The sequence below is a fragment of the Entelurus aequoreus genome, linkage group LG03 (assembly GCF_033978785.1).
Source record: "Entelurus aequoreus isolate RoL-2023_Sb linkage group LG03, RoL_Eaeq_v1.1, whole genome shotgun sequence".
In the NCBI taxonomy this organism is placed as follows: domain Eukaryota; kingdom Metazoa; phylum Chordata; class Actinopteri; order Syngnathiformes; family Syngnathidae; genus Entelurus; species Entelurus aequoreus.
This window is the reverse complement of record NC_084733.1, coordinates 13630139-13648677: the sequence shown is the minus strand read 5'-3', so window position 1 is coordinate 13648677 and position 18539 is coordinate 13630139. Positions and strand designations below refer to the sequence as shown.

At 39.4% G+C, this 18539-nt stretch overlaps 1 protein-coding gene across 2 annotated transcripts in view; it reads right to left on the bottom strand.

The window, feature by feature from the left end:
- The window catches only part of ankrd6a (ankyrin repeat domain 6a), a 77973-nt gene that overhangs the window by 57394 nt on the left and 2040 nt on the right, over positions 1-18539 (bottom strand). The window contains exons 3-4 of one of the 2 annotated variants that reach the window (XM_062041291.1): positions 12498-12560; positions 10431-10490 (exon numbers count right to left, since the gene is read on the bottom strand). The exons of the other annotated variant lie outside the window; for it this stretch is intronic. Of the exons in view, the coding sequence (XP_061897275.1) occupies positions 10431-10482 (52 nt within the window). The 5' untranslated portion in view covers positions 10483-10490; positions 12498-12560. The remainder of the gene's footprint in view (positions 1-10430; positions 10491-12497; positions 12561-18539) is intronic. 2 annotated transcript variants of the gene reach the window in all.

The window sequence follows — 18539 nt, the reverse complement described above, 5'->3', positions numbered from 1 at the left end:
GTGTGGATTATTTCAAGTCGTGTCATCAAATATGGGACAGATACCAACGTCTTTAACGAGGCTCTCAAAAGGGTAAAAAAAACCAAAAAAAACAGCTGACGCCAAGTCCAAAACAGCGTTGCTGATGTGAGACCCAGCATCACCTGGTAACTCCACCCAGTTCAGGTGCTGCGTTGAAATAAGCATTTTCCTTAAATGTCGCTGCAGCAGCAGGATGGGTAGCAAGTAATCATTAATGGCAGCCAACAGATGGCGCTCTACTCCTTAGCCCAGGGGTCGGCAACCCAAAATGTTGAAAGAGCCACATTGGACCAAACATACCAAAAAAAATCTGTCTGGAGCCGCAACAAATTAAACATTAAACATCTTATATAAGTGTTATAATGAAGGCAACACATGATGTAGGTGTCTATATTAGCTATATTAGCCTACTATCAAAGGCTGACGCAAATCTTCGTTGACAGAAATGCTGTATTTTAATTTTTAATTCTACACATTTTTGCAACATTGGAAATCATTAGTAAAATGGAGGCTTCTCACAGGGTGAGATAATTCCTGGAAATGACTGTCTTAGAATGGTCAAAGATATAGATGTGTGTGTCCAAGTTTAAGGAAATGGCATGCTGTCTTCTTCTAATGGATTTATCACAATTTTTGCAAGCTGGGTAACGTTTGCTGTGGTCTGGAACAACATGGCACACAAACAACTATGAGAAATGCAGCCAGTATTCCATACAGAAACTATGTGTCTTGAGACATGCAAATATAAATCAAACACACAGAGGACATAAGTAAAGTAAATAAATGAGCTCAAATATACCTACAAACGAGGCATAATGATGCAATACGTACATACAGCTATCCTAAATAGCATGTTAGCATCAATTAGCTTGCAGTCATGGGACCAAATATGCCTGATAAGCATGCCAGCAAATCAATAAAACAAACAAAGCTCACCTTTGTGCATTCACGCACAGCATAAAACGTTTAGTGGACAAAATTAGACAAAGAAGGAGTGGCATAAAACACGTCTTTCTGTGGCAGCATCGGAGAAAGTTGTACATGTAAACAAACTACGATGAGTTCAAGGATCGCAGAAATTAGTAGGACAAAACGGTGCTTGCCAAATACTCTCATCAGTGAAGCATGTTTCATATAAACAGCGGGATTTCTAACAGGTTTGTGTCGTGTTTACATTGTATGTTTATATTTTATTTTTCAATGGAATACTTTTCAATGTCACTTTTTCTTCTCGCGTGTTGATTTTTTAAATGGCAGTGTTCTTTTATAATAATAATAATATAATAATGTTTGTTCAAATATTTATGGCAGTTCTACTCTCATCCGTTTTGCGCCTGTGTGTGTGTGTGTGTGTGTGTGTGTGTGTGTGTGTGTGTGTGTGTGTGTGTGTGTGTGTGTGTGTGTGTGTGTGTGTGTGTGTGTGTGTGTGTGTGTGTGTGTGTGTGTGTGTGTGTGTGTGCATGCGTGAGGGTGAGTATGGGTGTAGTTGATCACACATGTTGCTTCCGAGCCGGCCATGGGTTGCATAACAGCTGCTGGTGGCCGTGGTCTACCGTGTGTTACATAAGGCAATTTTATGTCCAGAGTTCTAATCCTGTGCCTGAGCATGTACCAGCTGGGATTTCCAGCCTGTCCCCCATGCAGAGCTTTGCGCTTGCTTCAACTTAGACCCGAATCACACAGACACTCCTCTGGGGCCAGTCAGGGTGTTTGATTAAAACCAGTCCCCAATCAACACGGAGACATGCTGACTCCGAATTATTTTCTGCCTACGAGCTCAGTGAAGTTGTGGCCCAATTCCCAAATATCTCTTCTTTGTAATATGCCAAACTGTGTAATTCATTCACTTTCTTCTTTCCTTCATGGATCTAAACTTTACCGCTGCCGGTATTTTTTTCTATATATTTATTGTAATAGGTTCAGAATGTGTTTGTTCTATTTGTGGCCAAAGTAAGACAAAGAAAACAATCTGAAATTGTCTTTATTTTTTAGTTTTAATGCCATGATTTTAATAGTGTGCACAAATTTTCCTCCATGCGGCCCCTGAGCTAAAATTAGTTTGACAACCCTGCTGTAGGTCTGACCACAGAACTTTCCTCCAGAAGGTCTTATCTTTGTCCATGTGATGTCAGAGGAAACAAAAATTGAGCTGTTTGGCCACAATATCCAGCAATATGTTTGGAAGAGAAAAGTTGAGGCCTTTAATCCCAGGAACACCATACCTACCGTCAAGCATGGTGGTGGTAGTATTATGCTCTGGGCCTGTTTTGCTGCCAATGGAACTGGGGCTTTACAGAGAGTAAATGGGACAATGAAAAAGGAGGATTACCTCCAAATTCTTCAGGACAACCTAAAATCATCAGCCCGGAGGTTGGGTCTTGGGCGCAGTTGGGTGTTCCAACAGGACAATGACCCCAAACACACGTCAAAAGTGGTCAAGGAATGGCTAAATCAGACTACAATTAATGTTTTAGAATGGCCTTCCCAAAGTCCATGTGGACAATGCTGAAGAAACAAGTCCATGTCAGAAAACCAAGCAATTTAGCTGAACTGCACCAATTTTGTCAAGAAGAGTGGTCAAAAATTCAACCAGAACTTGCCAGAAGCTTGTGGATGGCTACCAAAAGCGCCTTATTGCAGTGAAACTTGCCAAGGGACATGTAAGCAAATACTAACATTGCTGTAATACTTTTGACCCAGCAGATTTGGTCACATTTTCAGTAGACCCATAATAAATTCATAAAAGAACCAAACTTCATGAATGTTTTTTGTGACCAACAAGTATGTGCTCCAATCACTCCATCACAAAAAAATAAGAGTTGTAGAAATTATTGGAAACTCAAGACAGCCATGACATTATGTTCTTTACGAGTGTATGTAAACTTTTGACCACGACTAAGTGTTTGCCACTCTGATATGACTAGAGGAATGGATGCATTCTGGTAATATTTACAGTTGTGATCGGAAGATTGCGCTCTTTTTTGTGTGCGTTTTATGAGTGCAACTCTCTATCTTTGGAGATTTGAACATTTAACTGCACACAGTTTGATTTTTTTCATCTACACAGCATTGGTCCGTCGTGGTGGAACAAAGCCAGTGTTTCCCACACATTCATTTACTTGTGGCGGCCCGCCACGAAAGAATTACGTCCGCCACAAATTTAAAAAAAATTAATTGTTTTATTTTTTATTTTTTTGGCCTGTCCAGCTTCTCAGGCAAATCATATAGTTGATGTAGATGCCCATACAGGCTGTTCAGATTTACTTTACAAAAGAGAAGTGTAGGATACTTCTCTTGTTGCCTTATTTGTATTTGACCACTACTGTTTTCTGTTTATTTGTTACTGACTGTGGCAGGACACCTCTGCCTCTGTTTCACTTTATGTTGCTGGTAAATAATATGGTTGTAGTAGTAGGCTAAAGTTAAATTATTTAGTATGCACTAATTAAAGGGGCAGAGCTTTAAGAGACATTTTAGCTTTTATATTTTATAAGATATATTTTTTTTAAGAACCACAATTAATAAATATATTTCAGTGAATAACTTATTGTTCAAATCTGTATATAAATATGTACATAAAGTGTTGTAATTATATTGTAAAATGGATGGATGGATGGATGGATGGATAGACGTTTAAAACAAAACTGTTATTATTAATTAGTAAGTATACATTTTTTGAGCCTTTTTAGAGAAAATCATGTCATTGTAGTAAATTATGCAAATTACTTGATGATGTCATGGTGACCACGCCCATAGCCACGCCCCCACTGCCACAGGTATCTTGGCAGTTTATGGGAAACACTGAAAGCTCTCAATTTACCGGTTGATCTACGTTCCTACTGTTACTTATTGTTATGAGCTGTGGGTAGGGATTGAAAGGACACGATCGCAGGTACAAGCGGCAGAGAGAAGCTGAGAACTCGGTTGGGGCTCGGACTAAACCCACTGCCCCACATGGAGAGGAATCAGCTAAGATGTCTCAGGCATTTGGTTTCGGACACCTCACTGGGGAGGGGTTCAGGGAATGTCTGACTCGTAGGAGGCCACGTGGAAAGACCCAGGGCACATTGGAGATACTGTGTCTCTCAGCTCGCCTCGGAATCCCCCCGGGAAGAGCTGAACGAAGTAGCTTTGGCGGGGGCAGTGTGGGCTTCTAGCGCTAAGATTGCCGCCCCCACAACCCGAGCTCGGATAAGCAGAAGATGGATGGATAGATTATCCACACAGAGCCAATTTAAAAATGTCAGGATGCTCAGGAACTACCCAGGAACCAGCAAAACTCAATTCAGCTGGAAGACAGTGTCACAGTTAAAAGACTTTACACGGTCTGAGAGGATGAGCACTGTAATAAAGTTCAAACGAAAGGTATAATCCAATGAATAACTTGACTGAGAGATTTGAGCAGGGTACAAGCACATGACGAACACTTTTACGACTAACCGAAAAACATAGCAACCAGGCTAGCAACACACCTCCTTTACGGCAGCTGTCGCAACGTTCTTAAAGCAACAGCAGCACATACTGTACATATACACTACCGTTCAAAAGTTTGGGGTCACATTGAAATGTCCTTATTTTTGAAGGAAAAGCACTGTACTTTTCAATAAAGATAACTTTAAACTAGTCTTAACTTTAAAGAAATACATTCTATACTAAGGCTGCAGCTAACGATTATTTTTCTATCGATTAATCTATAGATTATTTTTTCGATTAATCGGTTAATCTATAGATTATTTTTTCGATTAATCTATAGATTATTTTTTCCTTTTGCCGATTATTTTTTTATTCAAAATGAAGATGAAAAAATAAATGTAGGCCCGTTTTTTCAAAAGGCATGGCTTTTATTTACAAAAAAAAAGAAGTATGGCCACTCAGTCAACATTGACAACAACATGACTAAATATTCTGTAACAATGTAACAAACATTTAAAACTTTTAACATTTAACAAAATTAAAAGTAGCTTATTTGCTTTTTAATGTGCAAATATAAAAGTCAACATCCAGTGCAAATCTTAATATTCTGCAATAGTATAAGCATTTCAAAAGTAAAAGTATTGCTTATTTTGCTTTAAAATGTGCAAAAATAAAGATAAACATCCAATACAAAAAAGTGCAAAACGAAATATTCTGTAACAACAGTGTAAACATTTCAACAAAAGTGAAAGTATTGTTTATTTGCTAAAATGTGCAAAAATAAAGATAAACATCCAATACAAAAAAGTGCCAATCTAAATATTCTGGAGTACTGTAAACATTAAATATTGCTTTTAAAATGTGCAAAATAAACATCCAGTCCAACACAGTACACAATAACCAATTCTACTCATTCCAGTGAGTGTCTAACAGTTGTAATGAAGAAAGGTTAGCATGTGTACATGTTTGGTTCTTTTCTTGTTTATAATATTCCCAGCAGCTGAAAATAGGCGCTCAGAAGGGGTCGATGTGGCTGGAACTGAGAGCTAATTAGCCTTCACCTCAAGCCAGGATTTCGAGCGAGCTGAGCTGCAGTTTAAGTTTCTAGAAGGTCAACGGGCTCATAGTGATGTTAGTAGTAGTTGACTGGGAGGTGTTTATTATCATTTGGGGAGAGTCCGCTGCCTGATGCTCACCTGCTAAACACCTATCTGCTCCACCCTGAAGCGCTGACTACATGCGCTCTGAATACGCACTGCTGATTGGCTGATAATGCTGCGTGTGTACCAATCAGATGGTTGTGTGGGTGGGACAATGCTGCGTGTGTACCAATCAGATGGTTGTGTGGGTGGGACAATGCTGCGTGCTGAGACAGAGGCAGACGGAGCAAAGCAGCTTGTTAAGACTTTAGCTTAGAAACTCGTTCGGTACACCCCCGTACCGAACCGAAAGCCCCGTACCGAAACGGTTCAATACAAAACACGTACCGTTACACCCCTAGCAGATACAAATGGCACATTCATGTTTTTGTGTAATGATGACAACGTATGCTCGCGCGGACGATTGACTAGTTGATGGTTTTCTTTTCAAATGTTCGTTCATAGCCGTTGTGCTGCTATGATAGGCCATTTCCGCTCGACACAGTGTGCATACAACAACATTATTAGGCCGTTTATTGAAGTACTCCCACACTTTTGGCATGCTTTTCCCCCTCGCTCGCACCGCTCGCATCGTCTTCTTTGATCGTCTGCTTTGCGCTTCGCCATGACGGTAGTGTGACGTCATTATGCGACGCGTCGACGCACAAAAACGGCGTCGACGTATTTACGTAACCGATGACGTCGACTACGTCGACGCGTCGTTTCAGCCTTATTCTATACATTGCTAATGTGGTAAATGACTATTCTAGCTGCAAATGTCTGGTTTTTGGTGCAATATCTACATAGGTGTATAGAGGCCCATTTCCAGCAACTATCACTCCAGTGTTGTAATGGTACAATGTGTTTGCTCATTGGCTCAGAAGGCTATTTGACGATTAGAAAACCCTTGTGCAATCATGTTCACACATCTGAAAACAGTTTAGCTCGTTACAGAAGCTACAAAACTGACCTTCCTTTGAGCAGATTGAGTTTCTGGAGCATCACATTTTTGGGGTCAATTAAACGCTCAAAATGGCCAGAAAAAGAGAACTTTCATCTGAAACTCGACAGTCTTTTCTTGTTCTTAGAAATGAAGGCTATTCCACAAAATTGTTTAGGTGACCCCAAACTTTTGAACGGTAGTGGATATACAACATATATGACAACCACCAAAAAAAAAAAAACAACACCTGGCTTCAAGACAGAAAAACGTAACTTTGCTTTCCAAATGCTTTGTAGACAAAACGGTTACGGTCAAATGAAGTTATTTAATTAACCCATATTATGTTCTACATATGGTGAATGTTTATAGTCACCTTGGCGAAAGCAAACCACCAAGTTTAATTAAATAGTGGTATTTCAGTTTGAGCACATAAATAGATAAGGCCCCTTAGTTTGATATTCGCAGGTGGATTGGATCACTTCTCGTAGGAAAAGAGGCTCTAATTGGGACTTTGGCATCCAAAAGCGATAACCATATCCTTGAGAAAAGACTACCTGTCTCGCTCAACGCCAACATTTGAGTTATGACTTAAAGCAGTGGTTTTCCAGACACTTACACACAAACATCTCCTTTTATGGTCAGGATGCGCTCTCCTGACATAGCACACACACCCAGAGACAGAAAGGAGGAATATAAAAACTGATGGTTTGGCTTCTCCAGTCAGGAGTACTCCATTTTTTGACCGAGGTTCCTCCGGGTACTGCAGACCTGTTTAAGGACGTTCGCTTGTAATAAAGCAACTTTTTGTTCAGCAAAGCATCTCCGACGTCTCTGTTGATCCAGCCGTACTGCTGTGTTGCCCTCCTGCCTGGGAGGGGGTGACAAGCATACTTGCCAACCTTCCCGATTTTCCCGGGAGACTCCTGAATTTCAGTGCCCCTCCCGAAAATCTCCCGGGGCAACCATTCCCCCGAATTTCTCCCGATTTTCACCCCGACAACGATATTGGGGGCGTGCCTCTGGAGTCTTGAGATGGATTACATTTATTGGGGAATAATCAATTTATACAAATAAATGTCACTGGTAATTATTCTTCATACTTTACATTCCCCCTATGGCTGGTGTAAAAGGACTTTTCAAGAGACATACAAATGTCTACCAGAGTGGACCGTGAAAATGAACAACAGACATCATGTAATTTCAGTCTCGCAGTCTAAAACCAAGTAATTTCTCTCCAACATGTCACTCTGGATATGAAGTTGAAAAGGTCACAGTTGAGCCATCATTTACACTACGAAAACTACTACTAAATGCAGTCTAAGCTGATTTTCTCGTATTATTATCCCTTCAGAGTGAAAAATCTTCTTAGTTTGCCGTTTTTAGCTCGTGCACTTGTCGAACCACAATAACTTAATGTCCATCATTTTACCACGGATGAAACCATGGGAATCTATCAAGTGTAGAAGTTACGTTGTGGTTATGCTATAACAATCGATTATAAATGTTCAACCTGAGCTTTAATAACAGAAACCAGACTGTCAATATAAATATCTTATTCTGAACCATTATGGTATTAGTGGCTGTACATTTTTGTGGCTGATAACTCGTGACTGCGTGGGTTCCCTCCGGGTACTCCGGCTTCCTCCCACCTCCAAAGACATGCACCTGGGAATAGGTTGATTGGCAACACTAAATTGGCCCTAGTGTGTGAATGTGAGTGTGAATGTTGTCTGTCTATCTGTGTTGGCCCTGCAATGAGGTGGCGACCCCGAACGGGACAAGCGGTAGAAAATGGATGGATGGATGGAACTCTGGATGGGTACCCATGTAATTCACGTAAAATACAACGCTGCAATGTTACGGTACCTGGGTTGCTGGCTCTTCGCACTTCGGCACTTGGCGATCACTCCAGCAGCCCTAAAAGCGAACTCAGCCAAACTACCGCTGGGTAATGTTGCCATTTTCAATGCCAGCAAAGCAATTGACTCAAAATACGCTCCAACGTAAGTAAAGTAAGGTTACACTTCTTCAAAAATGCGCTAGCTTGATGCTAATATACCGTATTTTTCGGAGTATAAGTCGCTCCGGAGTATAAGTCGCACCGGCCGAAAATGCATAATAAATAATGAAAAAAACATATATAAGTCGCATTGGAGTATAAGTCGCATTTTTTGGGGAAATGTATTTGATAAAACCCAACACCAAGAATAGACATTTGAAAGGCAATTTAGAATAAATATAGAATAGTGAACAACAGGCTGAATAAGTGTATGTTATATGACGCATAAATAATCAACTGAGAACGTGCCTGGTATGTTAACGTAACATATTATGGTAAGAGTCATTCAAATAACTATAACATATAGAACATGCTATACGTTTACCAAACAATGTGTCACTCCTAATCGCTAAATCCCATGAAATCTTATACGTCTAGTCTCTTACGTGAATGAGCTAAATAATATTATTTGATATTTTACGGTAATGTGTTAATAATTTCACACATAAGTCGCTCCTGAGTATAAGTCGCACCCCCGGCCAAACTATGAAAAAAACTGTGACTTATAGTCCGAAAAATACGGTACATTGGCTTTGCTAATGACATGCTAGCGATTTTATGTGGCGATTTTTTTAACACCTCAAAATTTGCTATTAAAACCACAACTACCTACAATCAAACAGCTGGTGCGTAATAATGACAATGATTTCAGTATTAACACTTTTTAGGGCGCGAAAAAAAAATACGGGGTAAACTGCACACTGCTGCCATCTAATGTCTTGGACTTGCAAATGTAATTGCAACTTAATGTCATACTTGCGAATGAGAAAGCTACAACAAATGGACACCAGTTATCATAAGTAGTTCATTTTTAAAATTTTCAATAACAATTTGATTTTACTATCAAACACAAAAGTACCTAAAATTGGTACCCTTGAGTCCCGGTACCTGGGAATCGGTTTGTTTGATTTACTTGCTTAATCCATTCCATAATTTAATTCCACACATGGATATACTAAAGGTCTTAGGTGTTGTACGCACATACAATTGTTTTAAATTAGATTTTCCTCTAAGGTTATATTTCTTCTCTTTAGTTGAGAAGAATTGTTGAACATTCTTGTGTAGCAGGTGATAGTTTGCTTTGTACATCATTTTAGCTGTTTGCAAATGTACCAAATCGTTGAAGTTCAATATTGTTGGTTCAATAAATAAAGGGTTTGTATGTTCTCTATATCCAACATTATGTATTATTGTAATTGATCTTTTTTGTAACACCGTTAGTGAATGAAGTGCACATTTGTAGTTAGTTCCCCATAATTCTACACAATAACTCAGATATGATAACAGTAGCGAGCAGTAGAGAATATGGAGTGATTTTTGCTTTATTCATTATTGACGTGTTTGTTGCTACTTTAACTTTGTGGGACATTTGCTACGACGTCTACTCCGCAGAGCGTGTGGACGAGCAGTCGGAGACAGGAATATTGACGTGAGTTCCTAAAACATTATTTTTGTGTTTTTTCTGCTCATTTGTCAACTATTTATTTTGTAACGGTCTAATTTGTCAAAGATATATGACGCTGATCCCTATTTGATGATGTATCGGTCTAACGGACGCGAACGGCGCGTTCAGACTGCAGTCGCATTCGATACATATCTGATTTATATCCACATAAGAAAGAGGCTTGGGTCGGTTTTAAAAATAAATAAAATAAAATTTAAAAAAAGAGGTTTTAAAAATTCAGAATTGCACTTTTCACATTGATATTAAAAAATACGATACAGGTGACATATGGGCAAAAAAATCAGAAATGACCTGCAGTGGGAAAAAGGTCTAAGTCTAAGACTAGATTTGACCGATACAATCCCCTGAGAATACAATAACCTGGATGAATGAGAACATCCATGCACATACCTGCATGTTGTTTCCTGTCTCTGCATCCTGAGGTCACGCCAACAACCGCCATGCGAGGTCCTGACAAAAAAAAAATATTGTGTGCTGAGTAAAATAAATGAAGATATGTATAAACAGTGTTCCCTCGTCACTTAGTGGTTCACTTAATGTGGTCTTTGTGGATTTTGAAGGACCATTGAGTACATTGACAGCATAGGAAGTGTTTATAAGTGTGGGGAGGGCTTATAAAGGCAACAAATGCTTATAATATTCATAAAAATCATAAAGTAGCGTCCCTTACCATGGGGGTTCTGGAACGTAACCCCCGCAATAACCCCCACTGTACAATGATGCCTTACATACAATGTGTGAGATGTTTATGTAACGTTACGCTGGAATAAAGCCTGATGTTAATACATCCTCAACTAACAGTCATAAAATAAAAAGGAACCCCAACATATTACAAAGACATAGTACAAAACCCAAAACCAGTGAAGTTGGCACGTTGTGTAAATGGTAAATAAAAACAGAATACAATGATTTGCAAATCCTTTTCAACCTATATTCAAATGAATAGACTGCAAAGACAAGATACTTAACGTTCGAACTGGAAAACGTTGTTATTTTTTTACAAATATTAGCTCATTTGGAATTTGATGCCTGCAACATGTTTCAAAAAAGCTGGCACAAGTGGCAAAAAAGACTGAGAAAGTTGAGGAATGCTCATCAAACACTTATTTGGAAAATCCCACAGGTGAAGAGGCTCATTCTGAACAGGTGGGTGCCATGATTGGGTATAAAAGCAGCTTCCATGAAATGCTCAGTCATTCACAAACAAGGATGGGGCGAGGGTCACCACTTTGTGAACAAATGCGTGAGCAAATTGTCCAACAGTTTAAAAGCAACATTTCTCAACGAGCTATTGCAAATAATTTAGGGATTTCACCATCTAAGGTCTGTAATATCATCAAAAGGTTCAGAGAATCTGGAGAAATCACTGCACGTAACATTGAATGCCCGTGACCTTCGATCCCTCAGGCGGTACTGCATCAAAAAGCGACATCAGTGTGTAAAGGATATCACCACATGAGCTCAGGACGACTTCAGAAAACCACTGTCAGTAACTACAGTTTGTTGCTATATCTGTAAGTGCAAGTTAAAACTCTACTATGCAAAGCGAAAGCCATTTATCAACAGCACCCAGAAACACCGCCGGCTTCGCTGGGCCCGAGCTCATTTAAGATGGACTGATGCAAAGTGGAAAAGTGTTCTGTGGTCTGACGAGTCCACATTTGAAATTGTTTTTGGAAACTGTGGACGTCGTGTCCTCCGGAACAAAGAGGAAAAGAACCACCCGGATTGTTCTAGGCGCCAGCATCTGTGATGGTATGGGGGTGTATTAGTGCCCAAGACATGGGTAACTTACACATCTGTGAAGGCACCATTAATGCTTAAAGGTACATACAGGTTTTGGAGCAACATATGTTGCCATCCAAGCAATGTTATAATGGACGCCCCTGCTTATTTCAGCAAGACAATGCCAAGCCACATGTTACAACATTGTGGCTTGGCATTGCCTGTAGTCCAGACCTGTCTCCCATTGAAAATGTTTGGCGCATTATGAAGCCTAAAATACGACAACGGAGACCCCGGACTGTTGAACAACTTAAGCTGTACATCAAGGAAGAATTGAAAAGCTTAAAAAATTGCTCTCTTCAGTTCCCAAACGTTTACTGAGTGTTGCTAAAAGGAAAAGCCATGTAACACAGTGGTAAAAATGCCCCTGTGCCAACTTTTTTGCAACGTGTTGCTGCCATTAAATTCTAAGTTAGTGATTATTTGCAAATAAAAAAAAGTTTCTCAGTTTGAACATTTAACATTTTGTCTTTGCAGTCTATTCAATTGAATATAAGTTGAAAAGGATTTGCAAATCATTGTATTCTGTTTTTATTTATGAATGACACAACGTGCCAACTTCACTGGTTTTGGGTTTTGTAGATCCATCCTCAACTAACAGTCATAAAATAAAAAGGAACCCCAACATAATACAAAGGTATAGTATTTTATTGAATAAAAAATAACTCTTACTGGCTTACAGCTTTGGCTGTCACTTCAGCCTTGCTGAGAGCGCTGCTGCTTGATGTGACATGTCTGCACACAAGAACATTTTATTAGTGTTGGGAGGATGTTTTTACACGGGGGACACAACGCTTACCGTGCCAGCGCGCGCCTCGGGCAGGCCAAATCCTGCCGCCGACCCCGGTGAGACTCGCCGGAAATTGGACAAGGCGCGCAACAGGTTTGACATTCAGCTTTAGTCAAGTATGATGTCTTCTCATGCTCATGTGACCATGCCCTCTGGGAGAAGTCTCTCTAATAAGCCCAAATAATTAATTATTGCAAGTTATAATTGATATATTATAAATATATATACAGTGAAACCTCGATTGATTCGCAAACCCAAAGGTTTGTATGGTGAACCAGAGTTCGCCATGAGAATCAAAGTAAACATGAATATTTGGTTCTAGCCTCGACAAAAGTCCCTATTTTTGGGGAAAACTGCACACTTTGAAGACACTAAAATAATATATATACACTACATTGCCAAAAGTATTTGGCCACCCATCCAAATGATGAGAATCAGGTGCCCTAATCACTTGGCCCGGTGTATAAAATCAAGCACTTAGGCATGGAGACTGTTTCTACAAACATTTGTGAAAGAATGGGCAGCTATTAGTGATTTCCAGCGTGGAACTGTCATAGGATGCCACCTGTGCAACAAATCCAGTCATGAAATTTCCTCGCTCCTAATTATTCCAAAGTCAACTTTATCATAAGAAAAGTGAAGCGTTTGGGAACAACAGCAACTCAGCCACCTAGTGGTAGGCCACGTAAAGTGACAGAGAGGGGTCAGTGGATGCTGAAGCGCATAGTGCAAAGACTTTCTGCACAGTCAGTTGCTACAGAGCTCCAAACTTTATGTGATCTTCCAAGTAGCCCACGTACAGTACGCAGAGAGCTTCATGGAATGGGTTTCCATGGCCGAGCAGCTGCATCTAAGCCATACATCACCAAGTCCAATGCAAAGCGTGGGATGCAGTGGTGTAAAGCATGTCACCACTGGACTCTAGAGCAGTGGCGACGCCTTCTCTGGAGTGATGAGTCACGCTATTCCATCTGGCAATCTGATGGAGGAGTCTGGGTTTGGAGGTTGCCAGGAAAACGCTACATTGTGCCGAGTGTGAAATTTGGTAAGGAGGAATTATGCTGTGGGGTTGTTTTTCAAGAGTTGGGCTCGGCCCCTTAGTTCCAGTGAAAGGAACTTTGAATGCTCCAGGATACCAAAACATGTCGGACAATTCCATGGGATGGCACTTCAAGTTCATATGTGAGTCAAGGCAGGTGGCCAAATATTTTTGGCAATATAGTGTATATATAATAAAAAATGAAATAAAATTGTCATGTTCTGTGGTCATGTATTGTTTTGTTATTTTCTGGTTGTTTAAGACTCTTCTAGTTCCTGTTTACGCTCCCTTGTTTGGTCACCATGTCAACTTTTTAGTTTCACTTGTCTCATGTGTTGGACTCACGCACCTGTTGTTAATCAAGACATTATTATTTAAGACTGTAGTTGCCAAGCAGTCGGCCTGGCGACATTACTATTGTTACTCTGATGACATTATTCATCTCTTGCTCTGCCCATGTTGGATCTCTTGTTTTTGCTCTGTCCATGCCATAGTTCTCGTCACCGTAAGTGGTTTTTTGTTTATGACCATAGTTCAGGCTATGTGTTTACGTTTTTGTTTCCCGCGCCAAGTTTTGTTCCTCCTCTGTGAGCGCTTTTGTTTGTACCTTTTTTGACTGATAAATTAAATCATGTATTTACCTGCAAGCCTTGTCCGGTCCTGTCCGTTTGCGTCTCGGGAAAGCAACCCATGCAGTAAACTGCATCATAGTCCACGTCATGACAAAAATAAAATAAAAAAATATATATACAGTATATATTAGGGGTGTGGGAAAAAATCGATTCGAATTCGAATCGCGATTCTCACGTTGTGCGATTTAGAATCGATTCTCATTTTTAAAATATCGATTTTTTTTTATTTGATTTTTTTTTTATTATAAAAAATTTTTATTTATTTTTTTTAATTAATCAATCCAACAAAACAATACACAGCAATACCATAACAATGCAATCCAATTCCAAAACCAAACCCGACCCAGCAACACTCAGAACTGCAATAAACAGAGCAATTGAGAGGACACACAAACACGACACAGAACAATCCAAAAGTAGTGAAACAAAAATGAATATTACCAACAACAGTATCAATATTAGTTACAATTTCAACATAGCAGTTATTAAAAATCCCTCATTAACATTATCATTAGACATTTATAAAAAATTTAAAAAAAGAACAATAGTGTCACAGTGGCTTACACTTGCATCGCATCTCATAAGCTTGACAACACACTGTGTCCAATATTTTCACAAAGATAAAATAAGTCATATTTTTGGTTCATTTAATAGTTAAAACAAATTTACATTATTGCAATCAGTTGATAGAACATTGTCCTTTACAATTATAAAAGCTTTTTACAAAAATCTACTACTCTGCTTGCATGTCATTAGACTGGGGTAGATCCTGCTGAAATCCTATGTATTGAATGAATAGAGAATCGTTTTGAATCGGGAAAAAAATCGATTCTGAATCGAATCGTGACCCCAAGAATCGATATTGAATCGAATCGTGGGACACCCAAAGATTCACAGCCCTAATATATATATTAGTTAGGTCAGGAAAAAACACGGAGGCTGTTTCATCCCTACAAGCCTGTTTCGCAGGCGTTGAACCATTGAACATGACATTAATGCCTCATGTGATTGTATACTCACTTCTGACTCACAAGTGGGTATACAATCACAAGTTGTGAGTTGCGAGAGCAGGAAGTGCTATGCAAATCAACAGGAGCGCACAGGAGCCTCACTTGGCTCTCGGAAAAATCTGATATCTACTCGCTTTTTTAACCCTCGATGGCCGAAGGAGAACGACACGTTGATTAGGTTGCGGATATATATATTCGCTAGGCCATTTTCAAGAAGGACATTTCAAGAGAAGATCTCGTGAAACGAGGTCGGCCAACCCCCGAGCGAGCTAACCTGTCAAGCGGGTGAGAGGGTTTGTCCGCCACTTCCAATTGAATCAACCAACTATGAGGTACCCCTGACTTACGGGCTTCCGATGGGTGCTGCAAATTGTGAGTTCCAATATTTGATTTATTTATTTTTGCATGTTTAGTATGTTTTTACAATTATTTTAATCTTGACAGTACCACATAGAGATATGTTTTAATTGCTGATGCGGGATTATTGATTTTTAAATGTACCGGAAATTAGCCTGTTTTGTACACTATTGAAGTGATTCAATGGCCAATAGTGCGCAACTGTGTTTCTGTATAGTATTTCTCCAGCGCTGGTCATGTGGTGACATAAATTATGACATTATGAGAGGTATTTATTCAACTAAGTAGGATAACACCGAAGGCCTAGGTGTGAAATGCACTGGTATATATTACATGTTATTATAAATGTGCCTGTTACTACATTCAGTGATGGGCAGTAACAAACTACATGTTGCTAAGCTACATAGCTTAACTATATTTTCCAGCAGCTTGTTGGTAGCTTAGCTATTTTTTTAGCGAGTAGCTTAGCTATTTTTAGACCAGACCTGGGCAAATCTGGCCCGCCGGACATTCCCAAATATTTTTTTTAGATCTTTAAGATGGAAACTCTAGCTGCCATTATGATGTGCAGTGATGTTTCCAAATTACCGTAAATTTTTTAATGGTTGGAATCTGCGCTTTTGCATGATATACTAGTTACTATGGTAATCTAAGTCACAGCAGCTCAGACGAGGCACCAAGCAGTGTGGGAGCGTGTCCACAGAGTGTTTTCAGAGCGACCAGCCTGAAATGCGGGTGTCAGGGACAGACGCTGAAGGAGATTTTTACAACAAAGTTCTAAAGCTTAGCGATATATCAGATATATCAGATTGTAGGTGGGGGTTGTTTTACCCTTCGAGTTCATATTTCGCTGTATGTCGATCGAGAGGGGGTGTGACGTTCATATGCAGTCAATATTCAGTGTTTTATCGTTCATAGTTAATATTGTACATCCCACATTCTTTATATTCATGTATATTTTGGGTGTCTCATTCAGTAAAAAAAAGTAAAATTGTATTCCGTTTTTTAAGGCGGTCTGTCATAAGGTTTTTAGCATTCAGACATTATTGCGAGGTTTTGTGTTAGTGTTCCTAAAAACAGACACACATTTTTTTCTCTAAATTTGGCCCCCCAAGTCAAAGTAATTGCTCAGGTCTGTTTTAGACCCATGTAGTGAGGTAGCTTAGATCAAAGCTACAAGCTACAAAGAGAGAAAATGGACTGCGAATCCAGGCCCAAAAAAAATACGAACAAAATAGAATGACCTGGATGAATGAGAACATCCATACATACGGAGACAATCCGTCATGATTGGTTGGTGTTGGTATGATGAGTCACAATTGGCTAAGGTTAGGGCGAAAAGTTATGGACTGGCCAATCAGAGGTAAGATAAGGTCATCGAAAGGAGTAGGCAAACTCATAACAGACACGCACTCATGTCACATGACGACGAGGGAGTCAGAGACAGAGGGACGCTTCAAGCTGACGACTCCAAAAAAAAAAAAACAACATACTTGAAAATGGCAGAGGGATTCTCTCCCCTACAAATTATACTTTATATGTAGATGACGTGCAGGAAACCCACAATAATGCGTGTCCTTAGCCATATTTAGACAAATGTATGCATTTAGAGAAAACAATGCCTAAAACCCTAATTTCTAGTTTCTTTCTGTGTACACCAAAATCATAACAGGTCTCTTCATCTAAGACGTCCAACACAAATTTAGAAACACACAGTAAGGTGAGTTGAGTTCATGAAAAGTTTTACTGCACATAACTATTACCAAATTGAATACCATTAGAGGGGTGGGTCAAAGAAAAGGCAAACTAAATAAATACATCCACTGGGGTGCAGGGACCCAATTGTAGGATGTCCCCAGCTAAATGACAGATAGTTAGTATAGTAATGGACCCTTATTGGGTGCATTTGTACACCCTCAGTTACATTAACATTGATATTATACATGTGGGCCCATAGATATAAATGCTGTTAAATGTAGCTTTGATGTAGCAAGCTACTTTTGCTGTGTAGCTTGCTACAATTCTCCAGGGATAGCTTTCCTTGTAGCTACATTGAATCGAGAGTAACTTGTAGCTCAGCTTACTACGTTTTCGAAGTAGCTTGCCCATCACTGACTACATTACATATATACTTACAACGTGTATATAAAACCATGATGGAGGCTTTTGGCTGTTTTAGAGCGCTTTATAGGCAGAATAGAGCGATCACCGTTGACTCCATTGTCAACTGACTTTTGCTCGTGTGTATCTACGATTTACATCAATGTATACTTTTCAATTTGTGGAAAAATTGCTGGAGTACTAAAAACAGGTATGAAAAAATATCTAATCCACCAAAAGCAAATTAGCTGTGGACCCCCTAATTGTGAAGACTTCTAATCTACAAAATCCAAAACCAGTGAAGTTGGCACGTTGTGTAAATAATAATAATAATGATAATAATAATACCTGGGATTTATATAGCGCTCTTCTAAGTACACAAAGTCGCTTTACATGTAGATGGTAAATAAAAACAGAATACAATGATTTGCATATCCTTTCCAACCTATATTCAATTGAATAGACTGCAAAGACAAGATACTTAACGTTCAAACTGGTAAACTTTGTTATTTTTTGCAAATATTAGCTCATTTGGAATTTGATGCCTGCAACATGTTTCAAAAAAGCTGGCACAAGTGGCAAAAAAGACTGACAAAGTTGAGGAATGCTCATCAAACACTTATTTGGAACATCCCACAGGTGAACAGGCTAATTGGGAACCGGTGGGTGCCATGATTGGGTATAAAAGCAGCTTCCATGAAATGCTCAGTCATTTACAAACAAGGATGGGGCGAGGGTCACCGCTTTGTGAACAAATGCATGAGCAAATTGTCCAACAGTTTAAGA